The sequence below is a fragment of the Odocoileus virginianus genome, chromosome 3 (genome assembly GCF_023699985.2).
Source record: "Odocoileus virginianus isolate 20LAN1187 ecotype Illinois chromosome 3, Ovbor_1.2, whole genome shotgun sequence".
Classification (NCBI taxonomy): domain Eukaryota; kingdom Metazoa; phylum Chordata; class Mammalia; order Artiodactyla; family Cervidae; genus Odocoileus; species Odocoileus virginianus.
In genome coordinates, this window is record NC_069676.1 from 66,499,118 (window position 1) to 66,521,032 (window position 21,915).

At 41.7% G+C, this 21,915-nt stretch overlaps 1 protein-coding gene and 1 long non-coding RNA gene across 3 annotated transcripts; one reads left to right on the forward strand and one right to left on the reverse strand.

Moving 5' to 3' along the window:
* Nucleotides 1-753: 753 nt before the first annotated feature.
* On the reverse strand, nucleotides 754-17,044 carry IL12B (interleukin 12B). Of its 2 annotated transcripts, XM_020903309.2 has the most exons (8): nucleotides 16,034-17,044; nucleotides 11,934-12,021; nucleotides 8,486-8,761; nucleotides 7,785-7,902; nucleotides 5,562-5,779; nucleotides 3,987-4,144; nucleotides 2,402-2,527; nucleotides 754-1,831 (listed from the first exon to the last, which is right to left on the reverse strand). In XM_020903309.2, exons 2-7 carry the CDS (start codon nucleotides 12,019-12,021, stop codon nucleotides 2,402-2,404), a joined length of 984 nt encoding a protein of 327 aa, XP_020758968.2. In that variant the 5' UTR covers nucleotides 16,034-17,044; the 3' UTR covers nucleotides 754-1,831. The 2 variants fall into 2 exon arrangements, with proteins under 2 accessions (XP_020758968.2, XP_020758967.2); XM_020903308.2 differs by lacking the exon at nucleotides 16,034-17,044 and having other exon boundaries at nucleotides 11,934-12,376.
* A 68-nt stretch (nucleotides 17,045-17,112) lies between these two features.
* LOC139034450 (uncharacterized) lies at nucleotides 17,113-20,282 on the forward strand. The gene is made up of 2 exons (XR_011486956.1): nucleotides 17,113-17,221; nucleotides 18,401-20,282. It is a non-coding gene; the product is annotated as an uncharacterized lncRNA (long non-coding RNA).
* The last annotated feature ends 1,633 nt before the right edge of the window (nucleotides 20,283-21,915 follow it).

The following is a 21,915-nucleotide window of genomic DNA, read 5'->3' on the forward strand; positions in this document are numbered from 1 at the left end:
TGCAAGGGAGCCAGATGTGTACATGTGGCTTTTGAAGATAGAGAATGGACACCATTCTCTTTTACTCCACCACTTGTTCTTTCTAAACAAGAGGCACCAAATAGGAACTGGCAGGCCCTGGCCATTCTTTGAGTCCAGAGTAAGCACATCCCCTTTTCTATCAAGCCTTCTTGGGTGACTCCAGATTATACCGATTCATCTTCATTCTCACCCCAGGGCGTCATATACAGTGAACATATAGCACTTAGTGGTGTTGAGGTTAACTTTTCATCTTAGTCTTACAAGCTTTGCCAGGAGTGGGCACTGTTTGGGGGCAGCAACACAAGGATTTTTGGAACTGCTCAACCCCAGGGCCCAGGCAGCTGGCCAGACACACTATAAACCCTCAATAAACATCGAAGCTGGACTTATGGGATGGGCTGCCTGTGGCTCTACCAGTTGGGAAATTTTTTTCATGATGCTTTGGAAACCAGTAGGATCAATTCCAGGTTAGAAGGTGAAGCAAGAATATCCCATCCCTGAAGGGGCATGATGCAGTTGAGTGCCCTCACAGAGTCCCCCGTGGTCAGACCACAGGGACACTTCCTGAGCTCAGCAAGACACTGACTTTCCTATAAGGGGAAAGGGTCCATTCTGCAAAACCAGAAATGAAATTGCTCCAAAGTGGGGTGATTTTTAACGACAGGGGAAAAATAATGCAGCCCTGATCAACGTGGGAATGGCATACCCAGTCAACTGAGAAAGTCCAAAATATTATTGCAAAGAAGAATTATATTTTTATTAGTTCACATCAGAATATAAAAATAAATAAGTGAACAGAAAACAAACGAAGTCATTTTACAGAAAGCACATTCATTACTTAAAAGTAGCATTTTAATGGCTTGGCACTTTCTGGTTATATCCGCTTGTCATAGTCCCTCATGCTGACAAATAAGAGATTGTTGGCTGTTTTCTCTGCATCTGTCTGCTTCTTTGTGTGGCTATTAAGAGACAACTGGCAATTCTGACAATTTTATGTCCTTAGCCATAACTACACTTGTCTTCTCTCTTGAATTATAAGTTCTTTGTATTTTCCAGACACTAACAATTTCTCCATATCACTCTCCTATGTCTTACAGATAGAAGGGGGTGGGGGCTGCCAGAAAGGCTGAAGCTGAATTTCGATTTCAATCATCTTTTTAAATTCTAAGTTCAGGCATCCAAAGACTAAACTTGCTTAGAGGTGCAAAAAGCCCTGAGTTATCACCACCACTTCAAGGAAGTCTTCATGGACATGAGAACTAATATCTGCTGTCTAGGACCTTCTCAGTTTGGGTGTTCATGTCTCTGTTTAACTATCTCTTGCGTTCCCATCCATCACAAATATATTATACTGCTGGCATCAGAACATTGTGTTCTTACTGGTTGTCATAAAACTGACGCACTTGCAGCCTCAATTGAAAAGTTGTCAGTATAAATAACACATAAATTCACATTTTGCATAATAAGGCCCATTCCTTACATCAGGTCATGAGTGTATGAAACATATCTTGGCACACAAATGTTAAATAACAGTAATAAATTAATAAATACATAAATTACTTAAATATTTAAATAACATAAAAGTCAGTTGTGACCTGCTAGCTGGAAACACTATAAATAAATTAGCTGATTGTTTCAGTGAGCATTTAGCACTTAAATATAAAAATACAGCAAAGATATCTTTATAATCCTAAAAATAAAAAGCAAATTGGTAGAAAATATCTTCAGGGAGGTCTGTTCGACATGTCTTTTAAAAATTTAGCATAATGTCTTCCACTTTTCCTCCAAGGTTTCATCCTGAGGTTAGAACCTGGAAAAGAACGCCGAGCATCTATGTGGATTCGAAATTCAGCAGCAAACCCTATTTCACACAACACATTATTTGGGCAGTTGGGTTTTGGGGATTCCATGTCAGAAGGGTGCTCCCCTTCCTTATGTGGCCTAAGATTTTGCTGGTACTATACTTGCCAGAGGTTCTCTTGGGAGTTTTCTTAAAAGACCATCTATCTGATCATGTCATTTCCTTGCTTAAAGCCCTTCAGTGGCCCCAGGGGTCTCCAGATAAGATTGTAATTCCTGGGAACAGCTTGCAGGCCACCTGTGCTCTGACTTTCGGCTACTTCTCTCTCTGTGCCTTCCCTTCGGGAAGGGCGGGACCTGTGCCTGCTTTCTTTACTGTAGTGTCCCTGTGCCCAGCATTGTGCTTGGAATGCCATGGGCATCAAATAAACACCCATCAATGAACAAACGTATGTTTCTATCTCTGGCGACTGCATTTTGGGCACCGTCCCCCCCTCCTGCCCCACACCATCCCCGCCACTGTCCTGACCGTGGGTACATCGAGTGCACAAGTGTGGGCTGGGCTTGCTGGCTTGCTCACCTAGCTGCAGGACACAGATGCCCATTCACTCCAGAATGAGCTGTAGTAGCGGTCCCGGGCTTGCACGCGGATGCTGGCATCCTTGTGGCACGTGACTTTGGCTGAGGTTTGGTCCATGAAGAGTTTCTGCAAAGGACAGGGAACTTTTTGACAACGCAGTCACAAAGTGGGCTGGGCATATTTTGGCAAATACAGTCTCCCAAAACATCCACACCTTAGTCTCAGGGCGCTATGCTCGGAATTCACAGGGCGTATGTAGAACTTGCGCCACCTACTGAGAGAAGCTCTCAGCATAGACACGATTTTTCTATTTTCTAAGCGCAAAGCCTGGAGGAAGAAATTGGTCTAGGCTTCATTTTTTCAGCACAGTTGCCTTGCTTGAAGGCCCCATGTGCACTCACTCTAGTACTAGGCCAGTGGCAGGCTGAGACAGATTTCCTCTAGCTGTCCCTTGGATATTCTGAAATTCTGTAGTCTGATCCTTTTATCAGAAATATCTTTGTTCAAACTCAGGCATTACTGTTTATTAGCTATATGGTCACAGGAAAATGTCTTAGTCTCTCTGTGTCTCAGTTCCTTATTTATGAAAGAGAGATAATCATAATAATCACTCCATTATAGAATTTTATAAAAGTTAAAGTAGCAAAGTATTTAATCATGTAGAAAATTCTCTGTAAATACTACTACCTATTAATACTATATATTAATAATATATTGAGAAGCACATAGCAAGATTTTAAATAAGATCTAGGTAAAATCTACTCCTGAATAGCCCTTCGTTTCCAGAAAAAAATTCTCAGGGAGTTCCTGAATCATCAAATTTCTATCACATATAAACACTATGCTGAATAAGGCCTTTATCTAGTGATTTCTACAGCTGGCGTCCAAGGACGCTAGGAACTTGAGATTATGATGCTCAAGCAAGGAAGTTTGAAAGCCAAGGTCTGAGACAACATTCTGTTCAATAAGATAATTTCACAAGCTGGGAATTATCTAACACTTTAGATGAAACATAGCATGAATGTTCTATCATCCATTATAGTCATTCATTAGAAACAATTATTTTAGGCTCCTAGAGCCCAGATTTTCTATATTGAGGCCAATTCTGAGAGCAAAAATTAATGATCAACCATACTGATGGCAGTAGGGTCTTAAGTGCATGGCTTTTGTGTCCTGGAGACTGAGTTTGTGTCCAGGTTCTGCCACTTCCTAATTGGGTGACCTTGGGCATGTCACTCCACCTCTCTGAGCTTCAAAGTCTTCACTAGTGAAGACTAGTGTTACACGTAACACTGCCTGCCTTTCCAGGGTTACTGTGAGAATTAAGTGAGATATGCAGAGAAAACCCTGAGCAGAGTTTCAGGCACATAGAAAGTACCAACTACATGGTTGATTCATGTCAATGTATGACAAAAACCACTACAATACTGTAAAGTAATTAGCCTCCAACTAATAAAAATAAATGAAAAAAAAAAAAGAAAGTACCAACTAAACATTAGCTGTTACTAGCATTATTAATCTTCTCCTCGATGTGGGCCTACGTAAACCTGACTACAGAACAGATGGCACCTGAATCACATCTTACCTTTTCTCTCTTGTTCTTTCCCTGGACCTGAACACAAAACGTCAGGGAGAAGTAGGAATGTGGGGTGCTCCACGTGTCAGGGTACTCCCAGCTGACTTCCACCTGCCGAGAATTCTTTAATGGTCTCAGTTGCAGGTTCTTGGGTGGGTCTGGTTTGACTGCAGAAGACAGAGAAACAGTTATTTTCCTAATGGGGCTTTGGGGTAAGGTAGTTTTGGCTTCTGATCCCACTTTTGCTGTTGACCAGCTCTGAGCCTCGGTCCATATAATAGTTACTGAACTTCTGTGATCTCCTGGTTGAGGGACATGAGTCACCCCCGCAGGTGATGCTCATGCTGATGCCTGTGGGAGGCAGTCCTCACCAACCGCTGCTTTGGCTGAACCTAAGAGAGACTCAGAATCCGTCTCATCACTGTGCAGTCATACAGGCCTGGGGGGTGGAACAACCTCTGTGTGGCGCTCAGAGGAGAGATCTCAGAGACAACAAGACTTACATCTGGGCTGGCAGTGAAGGACCAGACCACCCTCTCTGCAATCATTCCTCTCGGCAGCAAACTCAGAAAGGGCAGAGCCTCTTGCTGGGGACCAGATGACAGATCCCCACTTAGTACTTTCTCTTTCGCCTTCCCATGGAGTCTGACACTGACTCGTCCTGTGGCAGTGAAGCCAGTTTGTCTCTATGCTCAGTCACACATTCATTCAATAAAAAGCCCTCGTTATGCGCCAGCCACCGGACTGTGCGCAGAAGGCACAGAAAGACTCAGAAAGTCAGAAACACTCTGTCCTCAGATAATATGCCTTCTTCTAGAAGGGTGTAGGGAGACAGAGTCCATAGAATGGGCTTGAACTATCTGGACCCAGCACCTCTCCACACAAAGACAAAAGGCTCCTAGATGTTCCACAAATACTCTTTCCTCTTTCTTAACACAATGACATCTTGTTTCCTTTAGGACTCAGATAACGCCACCTCCTCACAGAGACCTTCCCCGGCCACCTCACATGAACAAGACCCCACCCTCTCCTTCCCGCCAAAGGCAGTCCCTCCACAAATGCTAAAGTAGGTTCTCTGATTCTATCACAGTTTATGTCACGATGCATGTTCACTGGATAAACGGTGAAAGATATGACAAATGGCAAAATCTCCGTCTGCCAATTTATAAAAAAGTCTCTTTCAAATGCTACATTCCCACATGTTGTTGGGAATTATTGCCATTAGGAGGGGAAGCTCTGGTTCTGCATATGAATATTATGCTTGAGGGACTGCGCTTGGATTCATCATGGAAGGTGCTTGCGTAGCAGAACAGAAGAGTAACCAGGAGCCTGCTCTTTTTCTGAGGCAGTCTAGGTCTGAATTGCTAGCTGTGAGATCTGGGGCAAGATGTTTAACCTAGCCAGGACTCAATTTCCTCTTCCTTAAAAGCAGTAATTGTATCTACATTGTAATTATTTTGGGGTGGAGGTGAAGAGTAAGAGATAATGCATGTATAAACCCTCGCCCCACTGCATGGGGTACTGTGAACATGTGATGAATGGCATCATCCTGATTAAGCAACACACACAATCAGGCAGACTCACTGATGTCCCTGATGAAGAAGCTGCTGGTGTAGTTTTCATACTTGAGCTTGTGCACAGCTTCCACCACGACTTCAATGGGCAGGCTCTCCTCGGCGGCCGGGCAGGCGCTGCCCTCTTGACACTCCACTGTGTACTTCTTATACTCCCTGTGGTCCACAATGACCTTCTCTGTTGAGAGCGACACTGCTCCGCACGTCACCCCTCGGGGGTCAGAGGAGCTGAAATCAAAGACAAGTTATCCTGTGTCACACGACTGTAGGCGAGTCGCTAGCCATTGTAGCCAGACATCTGTCCAAGGAGGCAATTTCTCCAATTGGTTTGACTTCTCTCAAGGGGATAGCAACTACTCTCCCCATGAGACCAAGTGTTGCTTTGAAAAGTAGTACAAATGATTAGAAACAACTCTGCACTTATATGCCTCTGGACTAAATGAATCTGAAAATTTTTGGATCCAACGCTCCTGGTTAAATCTCCTTATTAAACATTTTAATTCATTTTCCTGAACAAAAATCAACACATACCTATTATTAAGAAGATTAAAATAAATGAAATGTGTATGCCTCTTTTAACTCTATTCCCCCTTTTAGCCATAATCTCATGCCCTAGATATAAATACAAATACTTTTCCTGGCTTCTTGTATCCCTCCAGACATTATTCTATGAGTATTCAAAGCAATCATTTATCCACGTGTATGCATACATAAGGACTTTCCAGGTGGTGCTAGTGGTAAGGAACCTGTCTGCCAATGCAGGAGATGTAAGAGATGCAGGTTCAATCCCTGGGTTGGGAAGATCCCCTGGAGAAAGGCATGGCAACCCACTCCAGTATTCTTGCCTGGAGAATCACATGGATAGAGGATACTGGTGGGCTACAGTTCATGGGGTTGCAAAGAGTTGGACACTACTGAAGTGACTTAGCACACATACACGTATTTGTCTATATACACATACATCGGTTTTATTTTTATGAAAAAGGATCAAATTATATATACATATAAAATATGTATTTTATAAGTTTTAAAATTCTAACCTATTATTATATTATATATGTTGTTGTTTAGTTGCTAAGTTGTGCTCAACTCTTTCGTGACCCCATGGACTGTAGCCTGCCAGGCTCCTCTGTTCATGGAATTTTCCAGGCCAGAATGCTTGAGTGGGTTGCCATTTCCTTCTCTAGGGAATCTTCCTGACCCAGGGATCAAACGCGCATCTCCTGTTTGGGAGGCAGATTCTTTACCACTGAGCCACCAGGGACACCCATATTTACATATATATGTATGTATATATATAATTCTGCAACCATCTTTCCCCCTTCTGAACATATGGAGTACCCCATGACACACCACATGGATTAGGTTATTATTCATTTTGAAGACTGCACAATAAGAGGGGGTATAATGTACCTCACTGTTTAACCTTTCCCTGCAGATTACCAAGAACATCATGATGAACCCTTGCATCTATGTCTCTGTGAACTTGTATGAGCATTTCTTTAATAAGCACTTTCATTTTAAAGATGGAATAGTAAGACTCCAATGGTTTACTCAGTTAAATAGTGGCCAGGCCAGGGTGATCACTTAGGGTTTGTTCTGTTAGCCTACATTGTTTGGGAACTTAGATGAGAGGGAAGGAAGTCACATAGAGGGCTAACGTAGGTTCCGTACCAAGGGAATTGGTTTCTTGGGGTAAGTCCAAGTGCATTGGACAGTGACCTTCAGATTAGTAGTGTCAGCAGAAGAAAAAGGAGTTGAAGTGGCCCTGGGGAAATTTCTAGAAGCTTCACAGAGTTTTTGGAGTTGGTCTCAGGGCTTACAAGATCCATGCCCTAGGGCTCTTGTTTCTATTTTTGACTCAAGGTGCAATTTTGGCAAGTCCTTCATAGCTTTGATTTCTCCTTTTATTCTCTCCCTGTGGTGCTATGAGCCTTAATGAAGCATTGCCAGGCAATTTGGTTGTGTGGGTTCATACATAGCAGAGGCTATTCCAAGCCCCAATAATATCCTGTTCTAATGCTTACATTTATTCAGACAGTTAGTGTAAAGCTTCATGTTCTTTCCCCAATTTAGGGAAGGGTGTGTATATGTGGAGGGGGGTGGTTAAAAACATAGGATTGATCTTATTTTCTCCCTTCTCATTAACCAATAGGCAATTGCTAGGTTACCCTTATTTTCTTAATGAGAAAGTTCAAGAGAAGTGTTGAGAAACCCCAGCGATTTCACTTACCCTCTGCTGCTTTTGACACTGAATTTCAAATCAGTACTGATTGCTGTCAGCCACCAGCAGGTGAAGTGTCCAGAATAATCCTTTGCCTCACATTTTAAAAATCTCTTAGCTTTGGGTTCTGTATTTGAAAAGAACAAAAATTCAATATTTAGGGATTTTCTTTCTTTTAAAATTGCACAGATTTTTATTGCCATAAATTACAGACCACATATGGTATAAGAGTGAAGATTTTCCATTTATGTCCTTGAAAAATACTGCTGTTCCCTGGCAGGCAGTTCAGTGAGGACTGCAAAGGTCCCAGGAGGATGTTGATCCTATAGATTATACTACACACCTAATATATCAGAGGGAGGTATTAATTCCTTTCAAGGCTATCAGCCCAGAGTTGAGTTACACACACTGCATGTTAACTTCCGTTAGTCGTCCAATCACATTACTGCTATTTGAAAAGAACCTCAGGAAAAGCATCTAGATTCCCTCTGAAACTCTCTCAACAGGAGATTTTGATGGTCAACAATCCAAAGTGTCCAGCAAAGGAAAAACAAAGCAAAGGAAAATTTAGGTTTTGGGTGGTTTCAGTAAGGGACTTGGTATGACTTAATTAACCATATTAAGCATGTCTTGCCTTTTAAATTCTAAATTTTTTTTATCTCTTATGGAGCCAAAGAGAAAACTGACACCATCCAAGGGGATGGGATTACCTTTCTGATCCTTTAAAATATCAGTGGACCAAATTCCATCTTCCTTTTTGTGCAGCAGGAGGAGTGAACGACTCAGAATCTCGCCTCCTTTGTGACAGGTGTACTGCCCAGCATCTCCAAACTCTTTGACTTGGACAGTCAAGGTTTTGCCAGAGCCCAAGACCTCACTGCTCTGGTCTGAGGTCCAGGTGATACCGTCTTCTTCAGGAGTGTCACACGTGAGGACCACCATTTCTCCAGGAGCATCAGGATACCAATCCAATTCTACAACATAAACTGGAGAGCACAGGGATTGGAGAACTGGACTGTGTATTCTGTATCACTTGGGCATCTGAATGGCTGAAGCACAACCTTGCTAATAACAGCAAATGCTTGCTGAAGATGACCTCAGGTTATCAGGCTTCACTTGGGTTCAAAATTGTGAAAGAGAGAAGCTGAATGTAATAGCTGCCACTGACTGATTGTTAGGCTGCCATTAATAGTTAACTTCTGATTAGCTGGCAGATGAGGAAGACCTTGATACACCAAAAAAATGCAAACAGCACAATATTCTTTCTCAAAGTCTTGGTGGACATAGGAAACTTCTAGCACAATTCACGTTCATAGAGAATAAGTGCTGAAAAGGACTGATGAGGACTGAGATCCTGTCTCCACTAGCTGGCTGGGGAATTTTGAGAAAGATACTTAATCACCATGTGCCTCAGTTTCCTTGTCTGTAAAATGACAATAATAATAATAGTATCTGCCTTGTAGGTTTGGCTGTGAGGATTAAATGAAAAAAGCATGCAAAACAGTACAGAATCTGTCACTCAGAATTAGCTGTTATTGTTATTCACAGACCAAAGTTTAGACAACTGTGCCAGAAACTGCTTTCCAATTTTCCATGGGGATTGAAGGATTTATTTCCTATTGCATGAAACTCACCAATGGAGATTTTCATTCTCTCTTTGTTTTTGAAAGCTACTTTACACTCTTATAAGGCAGTTCAGTAGATCTTAGTCTTCCCATTTTATAGAGAAGGGTACTGAGACCAAGAGGTTAAGCAATGTCACATCAAGTTAGAACCACAAGAGTTATGTCTCAGGCCTTTGCACTGAAGCTTTAATACCAGCATCTAAACTGGCACTTGAGGAATGGCCTAATATTGTATTTTGAAGAGTATTTCATATCAAACCTTCATTCATTCATGCATCAATTATTAATTAAATAGAATTATTTAATGTAGTGGTTCTCAATGCATGATCATCCAACTACTATCAGCAGCAGCAGCACATTGGACTCTGTTAAAACTACAAATTCTTAGTTACTGAATCAAGAACTTCGAGCTGGGTCCAGTGACCTGTTTGTAATCTCTGCAGATGATTCTGAAACCCACTCTAGAGAGCCATGGTAGTTAAAAGCCTGGATATTGGAGTCAACACAGGTCTGGGTGAGGACTCAGCTCTATCTTTTACACTGGCCTGTGGCCTTGGTCAAATTCAATTACTCTAAACTTCGAGTGTCATCATCTTTAAAATAAGCAACCTATTAGAACTTGTTCCAGAAGGTGGAGATGTGGACTATAAGAGCTAATTCATCTAAGAGCTTGACACAGTGCCCTTAAATGCTCTGTCACTGCTGGCTCTTGTGATGGGCATCCCAATGTGAATCGTTTTGGAATATAAAGTTCCCACTTGACATCAATTACTGAATGGGTAACACAGACCCAGTGTAAAAAGTACCTGGGGCCCAGCTCTGAAAATGGTCAGCTGTGCCAATATAAAACCACACGGCACTTTTGACTTTCTCTGTCACACTGGTGACCGACCAGCAGGGCTATTTCACAAGTAAGACTCAGAAGCCGAAGACACCTGTCCAAGGGCAGCGGAAACAGCTGCATGAGGAGATGTGTCTAGAACCTAGCGCCCGGCAGCATCTCGTCTCATTGCCAGAGTCGCATGCCCTCTCACTGTTTCTCACTTTGACTTTGTGGAATTTCTGTGGTTTACCAAATCAGAGGTAACTAAGGGCAGGCTATGCAAAAGGGCCATAGCTCCTGAGCTTGCTCAGACTCCCAGAGCTGGAAGGGTTTGGAACAATCATCTGGCTCAGACCTTTCTCTTTATTCAGGGGAGGGTCTAAAACTCTCAGACTCTCCTGAGGCAAAGTAGGGATGGTTGGATCCTTGTCTTCCATAAATTCTGAAGAACGGCGGAAGAGCCCCAGGTTTCTTTCAGGGATCCATTGTAGTGTATTCTCACTACTGAAAGATGATTTCTCATGATCAGCTGCAATGTCTTCATTTTAAGTGCATGCCTATTTCCTCTTGCTCAGCTGTCTGAGGACAGAGGAAACAATTGCTTCATGTCCTTCTGGTAAAGCCTTCTTCAAATACTTCAGTGCATAAGCAATGAAGTGAGACAGAATTGGGGTCAAGTTCCTGTTCCACCCTTACCGGGTGAAATTTGGCAAGTTACTTAATCTCTACAGCCTCTACTTTTAACATCTGTAAAATGGGGTATAAACACTTCCTATCTCTTATGGTTGTTGTGAGAATTAAATGAGATGCTGTTCTCAATAAACATTATTATTATACAATTAAAGACAGTAATTGTCTATGTTATTACATTGACATCAAGGAGAAATATCTGAGGGCTTTTCAGGAACAGCTAACAATCTGTTAATACATATTTGTTGTGTGTGAAATAGTAGAAGGATAGAGGAAATCCCTTATTCTAATAATAAGTAACTATTATTCTACTAATAATTTTTATTGATCACTGGGATATTAAATAAATGGCCTTGAATCACCAGACACATTATTTTAAACAACCAAAACAATAATACTAGCTAATGTTCACTGTCACTTCATCATCTGTTGAGTTGTCTTCTGTATTCACTAGTATACTCAATAATCTTTGTAGCAGATATAACTTCATAGTCTTCAGTTTACTTGAGGGAACTCAGGCTTGGAGGTGACCCAGCTCAAGGCCACATAACTAATAAGCGGCAGAAATCAGCCCTGAATGGAAGTCAATGTAGGTCTAAAATCCCATGATTTCCCCAAAGTGCTTGGTCAGAGGTAAGTCATCTCAGTGCTAACTGAGGGTCTGATATTGCAGGGTGGAGTGGAAGACAGTTCTTATACTTTTCAAATCCCTCACGTTGGAATCTTTATCATATGATACAGCTGATTTTTAGTAATACTGGTAAAGTCTGTATCTCTTTTCCTACCATAGTCCACCAAAAGCTCCTTCTCTGACATTTAATGTGAGAGCCAAACAATATAGATACCCTCAAGCCATACAATACAGATATCCTCAAAGGTGGAACAAGGACAGAGGGCCACTGTTATCCCAGAATGAAGCCCCAGTGCCTGCCCATTTCAGTCTAATTTCTCAACAGGACTGCCTGACAGTCCTGGCTTAGGCCCTGGGACCTTTGAAGAGAATCAGGAAAGGCTGGTTACCATTTTTCTCCAGTTCCCATATGGCCACAATGGGAGATGCCAGCAAAAGCAGGGAAAACCAGGAAACGACCAACTGCTGAGGGTGCATCTGCATGAGGGGCAGAAACAGAGGAGGAGAAGGAAGAAAAGAGAAAAGAAGAGGAGGGATAGGAGAAGAGAAAATGTCAGCAGTTACACAGTCACATTTGGAAACCATATTCACATTCTATGTATTCCATTTGTCTTTAATCTTTATCTTCCGCTTCCTTCTCTGTGCTTTCAGGTTAATTTGCAATGAATTCCAGGAGCCCTCTGCTAGTCTCTGGGTAAGAACATCTCCAAACAGAGAACCACAGTTGATCTGGAGCTGAAAGAGACCTAAGGCCAGCCATCTGATACAATCCTCTTATTTTTAAGATGAGAAACCTAAGGCTCAGAGAAGGAGAGTGACTTGTCTGGATTGACATTCAGTCATTACTTACTCCCTATGTAGATGGTACTGAGCTAGAACAGCTGAAACGGAAAAGGATTTTCATCTGGATCCTGACATCCAGGAGCAAATACTTTCATCCAACAAGTATTTATTAAGTCACTTTGTTAAATCCCTATCCTCTGGTTGGGGAAATAAGCTACATATCCTGTATTATTGTAGCACAGGGCAGTATGTGCAGTGACACTCAGGACTATAGGATTTACATTGTGGGGTAGGGGGGTCATATTTGAAGTGATCTTTCAAGTTCTGGCAATGAGTTCAGCCCTTGTTAAAGAAGTTTCCTTTCTCTCCTGTTTAGGCTGTAATTGTTCCAAACACAAAGATTATTTCCTCCCATGTAAAGTAACCAGTGGTTCTCAAACTTGAGTGTATGTCAGAATAACCTGGAATCCTTGCTAAAGCACAGACTGGTGACCGCATCCCCTACCCTGACCCTAAAATAACTGATTCAGCAGTCTGGGTGTGGGAATCTGCATTCCTATAAGCTTCCAGGGGAGGCTGATATTGCTGGTCTGAGGACTACTCTTCAAGGTCCATTGATTTAATCCATGTCCAGGGTCCACAGCCCCTGAAAATCAAGATGTTCCTTGGGAGAAGACCATAAAATACTGAATATTCACCACAGAGTAATTAAATGCACACTTTTGTGCTAAATCAGCCATATTATAGTGAATTCACCATGTTACAGTGAAACTCAGTCAAGATATCCAGGGTTTATGAAAGTTTTCAGACTGAAAATTAGATGGAGATTATTATTTATTTTCAATCTGACACACCTCTATCCATCTTGGCTCTCCAATGTTCTGTAGGAATATAGTTTCAAAAACCACTGGGCTATACGAAGACCAGAGTCAAAAAGTTTTTGGCAAAATACCTTAAAAATGAGCACGCCTTGGTCAGGGTGACTAAATATTGACAAATCATGGCTGTCAGAATGGTGCTAATTCTAGGGGCACTTTGCCACCTACTTTATTCCCTTATATTATAAAGGTTATGAGTGGCAGAGTCAGGACTAGAAGTCAGCCTTTCCCAAGCACCATCAGCACTCTTGTCACTGCAGCATGGAACTTTCAGGGGCACACTTATCAGTTTAGTTCAAGTTGTGACTCTAGTGAAGTTCTAGTTGCCACAGAGGACCAGTTATGACATTTGTAGGCATGCAGTTCAGCAGCATGGACTTGAACTCTGGCTTGAGCACTCACTACTTGTTTTATATTGGCCAAATTACTCTCTGAGCCTCAGTCTCCTCATCTATAAAATGGGTATAATACCCATTTCAAAGCATTGTTGAGAGAATGCAATGAGATGACATATTATAGAAGCCACTCAAACATATTAGCTTGTACCCAGAGGAAGAAATAAAGTAAGAGTTTAATTTCTCTGTTGTCCATGATGGACAAATTAAGAAGTTCTGCCTGTATATATATATACTACTGTGTATAAAATAGATAACTAATGAAAATCTATTGTACAGCACAGGGAACTCTGCTTGGGCTCTGTGGTGACCTAAAAGGGAAGGAAATCCAAAAAAGAAGGGATATATGTATACATATGGCTGATTCACTTTGCTATACAGCAGAAACTGACACACCAGTGTAAAGCAACTATCCTCCAATAATAGAATAAAATAAAAGTGAAAAAAAGTCATGCCTGGCTGTAGGGAAATGCCCATAGAGGCACTGCAATTATACAGGCCTATAAAACCCAGATGTCAGCACTCTGGGAATGAAAAAACAGAGATTCCTGGCACCTTCTGGTGAGTCCTTTATGCTCTTTTAACATTGGGATTTTCCCTTTAGCTAGGTGCCCAGCACTTCCTCTCTGGGCCTCAGATGCATCTGAGAATATCAGGTGAACCGTACTTCATGGTCAAGAGAGACTTGGTGATGGTTCTAAGAAGCAATGCCCATTTTTGTATCATCTACATTTTAAATCACTGGACAGTGGCGGAAGGTGGAGATGGTGCCGGGCTACTCTCTTAATCAAACCCAGGGGAAACCACAAAGAGGCTGCTTGCAGTTACCCGGTTGTTCTCTAGATCACCTGATACCATGGGCTTGAATTCTGGTTCCACCACTCACTAGTCATATGCCATGGGCCAAATTACTCTCTAAGCCTCATTTTCCTCAGCTGTAAAATGAATGTAATACCCATCTCAAACGGTTGTTGGGTTGTATCCCCACAGACCACATTTTCTCAGCATGCTCAATTTGAGAGTTTTAAGGATTAAATGTTTGAAAATGTAATTTCACAGGTTTTCTAAACCCTTGAAACCTTCATATGAGGGATGTAGGATCCCCAGATCCTGTGGTGTGTTAAGGCTCCCTAACTCTGGTGTTAACATGGGCATGCCAGTGACATTTGGCTGAGCATCTCTCTTTCAAGTTTTATTTTGTTCATTACTTTTTAATCAGAAAAGAGAATTATCATTTAAAGATAAAAAGACATCGTCACAGAAGGCATGTGTAGCTAATGCAAATGGTCCTAGTTCTTGAGATAGGCAGCTCTGTGTTGGCATCCCAGCTCCACCACTTGTTAGGTGTGTGACTCTGGTCAAGTCATTTGCTCTCTTTGAGCCTCACACTCCTAATCTGTAAAATGGCCACCCTGTTGTGATGAAATGCTAATGAAATAATTCACATAAAGTATTCAGCACGGCGCCCTGATGAAGGCAGGACTCCCGGCTGTCTCCTCTCAGAGCTCCAGTCCTCCTTGGACAGCACTTACTTAAGACAATTGCAGTCATATTGCTACTTCTTTCATGTTTGTCTTCCCCACCACACTGAGCTCTCTGATGGAAGCAACCATGTCTGTCTTATTCTATACTTTGTCCCCAGAGTCTAGCAGAGAGGCTCTATCTTAGAGGGATTTCATTATTAGAAGAATGAATGAATGGACAGAAACCATAACATTTCAGACTCCAATAAAATGAAGTCTCAGAGGCTGCCCAAATTCTTTCTAATACCTTGAAATACTTCATTTGAAAAAAAAAGTGGGCCATCAGCTCAGGCTTAGTAATCTCTTTTTAAAAATGATATTTTAAACTAATGATTATTTTTTTAACCTGAAAATTATTGCTCATGATTTACCTGGGCAACTATCAGACACCAGTATAGTAAAGATGATCATTTTTCCCTCTTCTTACAGATTTTAAAACTTCACAAAGTAATTTTAAACATTGGAGTTGCTTTCCATTGTTTAAGTGATTAGTTAATCCAAAAGATCTAGTTAACTCAACTATTAATCTAGTTGATTATCACAAGCCCACCACAAATATGGGACTAACTATGCTAACAATATACAGTTATGAGGTATAAGCATGAATTCAATTATTTATTGAATTTATTATTACTTATTGAATGAAAGGCTTTTAGTAAGTTTACAATAACAAGGAAAGCACCACTCACTTTAATTCTATACAATCCTTTAACTGATGAATGTTAATATTGAAGAAAACATTTTTATACACATACTACTTTAAAACAAGACAACCTTTCTAAAAAATATGCATTCCTTCACAGACCTTAGTAAATAATTATTATTAGTTGACTTTTAAAATGAACACTTTATCCCCCTGGACAGCTTGTGGGGCTGTGGAAGGGGCGGCAGGGGCTAGGGAAATGCTTACCTTGCTTCTGTTCAGGCTGCAGAGTCCGCTGGGTCTGAAACAGTTGTTTCTTCTGCTGCTGCTCCTGTTGCTACTATTGGAGCTTATATACCCTACTCCTAACAAGCTTTCTGATGGAAACTTAAACTAGAAACTGACTTGTTCCAAATTGCAACACTGAAAACAACTCTCACAACCTTCTGGGGAATTTCAAGTAGTTCCTTTTTTCTCTCTCTCTATGTGTATCAATAACACTGAGAGAACACAGGCATCAAAATCCCAGGTAGTGAACTAAGAGGAAATGACTTTTGGGTGGAGAAAAAGGAAGGAGATGGGATGCTCACTACTTTGAGTTGACATCATGGCCGAAGAGATCAGAGACAGTAAGAGACAGTAAGAGGCAACCTCCCTGGACTCCGCAGACAAGAGAAGAAGGAAGAACAAGGAGACGTCGAGCAGGAGGATAAGTTCAGGTCAGGATCCAGCAATTGTATGCTAGAGGGTTGGAAAGCAAAAATCTACGGTCCTCCTGAAGCCAAAGAGGATGAGATGAGGGCAAAGGTTTAGTATGTCCTGAACGCCCTTCCCCATATTATGCCTTTAATGTGTGGATTTCAGAAACGTACTCTTACTACCCCTCTGTCCCTCCCCACCCTCCAACACACTGTGCACATTCATAAAGACACAGCCCTGGGAAGATGATAAACATGTGTATTACTAACAACACTCAAAATATGTAGGAATATTGTCTATGCTCATAGGTACTTACTGATAGAAGGATGTGAGCAGAAAGTGAAATATCCACAGGCATCTAATGCCACACTCAAGGTACACTCCTTTGGGCACCCAGACTTCACACTCATTTTTACACAAATCTATGACCCTAGGAGCTCTACACAGATGCACAGAGTTAGCATAACTATCTGGAGATTTCCAGCAGAGCTTAACTAAGAGAGGTGCAAAGGTGTACATCGGTTTTAGACACCCCGACCCCCATCTGCACACGAACAGAAACATTAAAAACACCTACACCAAGTACTACAGGGAGCAAGTTCAGGCCGTGCTCAAATACGTATACCGCCGACAGAGGGCGCTGCTGCGAAACGGTCCCCGCGCGGCGTCCCGGGTCCGCGCACGCTGTAGTGACTTCTCCATCCAATCCTCAGGTCCCAGCCTCGAGGGAAGTTCCTGGGGCCGGCCGGGTTTAAGGTGGGTGCAGATTTCCGCACTAAGTTTCCTCGCAGTCTCAGTCAGGGAAAACGGGGAACCCGGGCGAGAGCGGCGGAGCTTCCCAGCCGCACTTCCTCCCTCCCGCCGCTGTCCCGGCCGCGGGGGGGCGGGGGCGTTTAGCAGGCAGTCCCACTGGTTATCCGGCCTTGTTCTCTGCCTTGGGCGGAGATGGTACCTCCAACGCAGAGGGGCATCTCTGGGCTTCTCTGCCCTCCAGGCTTGAAGGTGAACGGAGCTCTCAGGTTAAACAACAAAGGAAAACGTCGTATGTTTGAGATATATGGTTATGTGAGCAAAGTAGGTTGTATTGTATGTTGGTGATTTGATTGTGTGAGTGTGTGTGTGTGTGTGTGTGTGTGTGTGTGTGTGTGAGCGTGTGTGCGCATGCGCTTTTTACAGTGGGCATCCCTTGAGTATAGCTAGGCAGTGATGGGGCCTTTTCACAGTTTGACTTTTTTGTTGTTTTTATATAATATACACATGCATTAAATATGTATTAAAATATGTACCAAGTCGAGGAGTCCTTTCCTGTAGAAAGACATTCATTTCCCCCAGTAAGTCATCACTGGCTACTGAACAGAAAATTGAAAATGAATTTGACATGAGTTTTACTAATTCATTTACATGACTGCACCAAAACAGATGAGACCTTTTGTGACCCTCTGTAAATATATACATACATAAAATAAGACAAAACATTTAAAAATGTTCATAGAATCTTCTTCAAAATTTTTAAAAATCGATCTGAAGCATAAAATCTTTAAAAATAGTGTGCTTGTTATGCAAAAAATAAAAGCTTCAAGGTAAGCCTTTTCCATCACCATCCCCTTTTCCACTCAGATTGCAGCGTCAAGGCAAGTCTTATATGGAAAGTGTGGGGCCACTACTGTTCACCTATGCCAAGGGCAGATAGTATGTGTTTAAGAACATAGGCTCTGAAAGTAGAGACCTGGATTCAAGCACCTGCTCTGAAAATTATTAACGTCTCTAAGCCTCAGTTCCCACATCTATGAAATGGGATTAACAATAGTACCTGGTTTGAGGTTTGTTGTGAAGATTAAATGAGATATGATGTAATGCATTTAGTACAGTATCCAGCTAAGTGCTTAATAAATGGCTGCTTTTACTCATTTCTTCATTTTGTCCTGCTTATCCCAGGAAGACTTGTTAGCTCAAATGGGGACATTGAAGATGGCAAGAGGAATGAAAGAAGTCGGAGAATTAATGTGAGGAACCAAGAAGAGGACTCCTCGTTGTCCTCATGCCGTGAAACCACGTGACTGCAGCTGGGCCATTAATTTGGCTCTGACCATTCAGGTAGCCAAGATGAGAAAGAAGAACCTGTACTTGTCCGACCTCTGCCCAGAGGACTGACTACCTATTTTGATGAGGCCGCTTCACCCACTGAGGAAAGTAGTTCTCATACTTTATCCACAGATAAGAAAAAAAATTCAGGTTTTTGGGCCCAAGCCTCAGAGCTTGTGACTCACAAGATCTGAAGTGGGGCTCAGGAATTTCCTTTTTAGCCAGTTTGCAGGTGTTTCTGACGTGGGGACTGTTGCCCACACTTTGATACATGCTACCCATCCCCTGTGCTCTACCTCCTGGAGATAACATCCACTCCTTACTCATCTCTGGACACCCCACAAGGCCGGCCAGCATCTGGTGATGTCAGCCCATGTTCTGATTTCAAAGAAGAGGTTTATCACCCTGTCCACTTCACCTTTCAGACCGAGCCTAGCCCCCGGCAAACTGAACCAGAGCTCGTGATGTCCCTGTGGCGTTTCCTCTGGGAAAAGGCAGTTCTGCTGACAGACAGCAGGCATGCTGAACTGTAAGATAGAGAGGATTCCCCTAGAAACTGAAAATAACTTGAAGAATTTTTGACCACAAACTTTTTTTTTTTCTAGAAGAACACTCTGAATTTCTAATACAAGTTTCAAATAAAGAGGAAGCCATGTGTACTCTGTGAAATTGAAATATTAAAAAAAAATTACCCAAGCAATGCATGTATGCATGCTATTGTAAAAACTTCAAACCATAAAAATAAAGATAGAATAAAAAGTTGAGGTGCTGATTCATGTGGCTCCCAGAGGTCACCAGTGCCGACATTATGATGTGTGTTGCTCCAGAGACTACTCTTGGCCCTTTTCTATGTATTTATATCTATCAATCAGAATGGAATCATAGTGTACATACTTTTCTGCAAATTGCTCTTTCCTTGTGATAGTCTGTTTTGTGTCCAGCAGCCTCCACCTATCTTTACAATGAAAGTGTTAGCCAAGTTAGGTTTGTCCCTGAACTACTAGAGGATCAGGATCCCATAGGAGTGGATACTCCAACCAGATGGAAACGGCAGGTCCCCAAGGATGTACCTTTTAGATGAGCCTGATTGGTTAGTACTGCCGACAGAGTGAAGCAATATGGCAGTTTTGTGGCTCGTGAGGACCAAGGCTTCTTCCCCAGACTGGTCAGCTGCTTTTGAAGGAACACTTGTAGTTTAAAGGCATTGGCAGTAATTTCCACCTGCCCTTTCAGAACTGTGGTCTTGCAGAAAAAAATATTGGAAGTTTTTTTTTTTTAAGAGGATCATTTTTAAAGTCTTTATTGAATTTGTTACAATATTGCTTCTGTTTTATGTTTTGACTTTTTGTCTACTAGGCATGTGGGATCCAACCCGGGATGGAACCCACACCCCCTGCATTGGAAAGCAAAGTCTTAAACATTGGATCGCCAGGGAAGTCGCTGGAATTCTATAGACAAAAATTTAACAGTGTGTATCAGAGTGGTACAATAGTAGATTATTCTTGTCTTTTTTGTGATTTCCTAAATATTTCAGTATGTCTAAAATGAACTTGTATTGCTTTCCTAATCAGAAAATGTCATTGAAAAAGGGATAAATGAAATATACAAAAAGGGCAGAATGTTTAGTGGTTAGGAATTTGCGTTCTGTAACCAGACAGTCCTGTGTTTGAACATGATCTATATGTCAGATATAACTGAATATGTTCTTGGATTATAAACTTCTCCGGGGATGAAAGTTGCCAAGTCGCTGTGAAGTGCTGTATTTTATGGATAGTGATGGAGAGGCGTCTGCCTTAGCTATGATGTTTCCTTGAGGCAGAAGACTGTCTGAAATGATCTCATTCAATTACTTCAAGTGTCCTTCAGATGCCTATTTTTTGTCTTAGTACTTTGTAAAAGATCCCTAAAGTCAGCTTCATTTTTACAGAAACTAAGATGTCTTCACCAGCCTCCTCCCCTTCAGCCATGGCTCTGATTATATTTCTATGTCATCCTTCTCTCCTGGGCCTCTGCTATGTAGGCAGCAGGTATTGGATGTAGTTACTTCTGAAGTTCATCAACCAAGTGGGCATCTTTGACCTGCTCTACTGGACTGACTGCAGAGTAAGTCAGATATTCCAGTCGGAAATGGATTTTTCAATTTGCATATGGAAATATTTTTCTCTTCCCCTCTAAATGCAATTTTATGTTAATCTCAGTGAAAGGAATGGGTGTGTGTGGACAGCCGGAAGGAAGTGGGTGTGTCCTGGACTGTGGACTTGCCGAGGTGTTTAAATGCTTATGTTGGAAAGGTGTGGAAGCAGTTGGTCTGGTTTTGCAACTAGCAGAGACAGAACAAGGCAAAGTGGGACACAGGTGAGAGGGGAGGCATCTGGGGCGAAGTCCTACCATCTGCTGTCTGATGGTCCCTTTCTACATTAACTCAAACCAAAAAGATGATTATTGCCTATCAACTGGCCACCCTGCATTTGCAGGATGAATTGTTAAACTACCATTTAGTAAAGAATATTGCTGCTACTCATCCTGGCACACATAGAATCCTCTAAATAAGAAGTAACTTATTTAGACAAAAAACAGCGTCTGTGATTTGGTGCATCTTCCATTGTAACTGATGATTTGGAACTCACATTTGAGGCTACATTCATTTCTTTGTTCATAGGAGTTTGTGTTCTTCTGGGCTTTTATTATATCTCGCTCTGGAAGTCTGCTCAGGAAGATAACTATTGACCCTAGTCTCTTGCCCTGTCATTTTCATTCCAATTTGGGGGTTTAAAAACTCCTGTCTGTTTATCTATCTTTATGTTTGATGGTGCTTTAAAAAATAACTCATGATTCTGGCTTAAAATCAAACAGTATTAAGGTTATTAAATGTGTTTGCCTTCTTGAAGTAGCTCCTGGACTCCCCATTGTGAAATTGTTTTTTACCATAGCCAAGTCAGGCTGTCCTAAACTTACTGTTCACATTTGGTGATAATCTTTTAGTCATTGTATTTGAATATGTAACCACCAAATATATGGAACTTAATTTTACTTATGTTTTTACCAGGTGAAGATATTCCTGTAGGCTTTGGCGGCTAAAACTGTCAGACTTGGGCACTGCCATCAACAGGTTGTGCTTACTCTGGGGAGACTTGATAAGGCATGAAAGTTAAATGATGCTAAGAAAAAAATGTGGCAAGGCACAGAGTGGGTGATTAGTAACCAAATGAATTTATGCCTGAGGCATTATCATGTTTATGGTGTAAGCATCAGTGGTGATGAAACACCACTCTGTAGGATTTGGGATGCCAGAGAAATTTAGCAAAAAGGAAGAGCAGCATCTTCAAGTATAGCAAGAAGCAGAACAACAAACAGATCCTGCAGTTGAA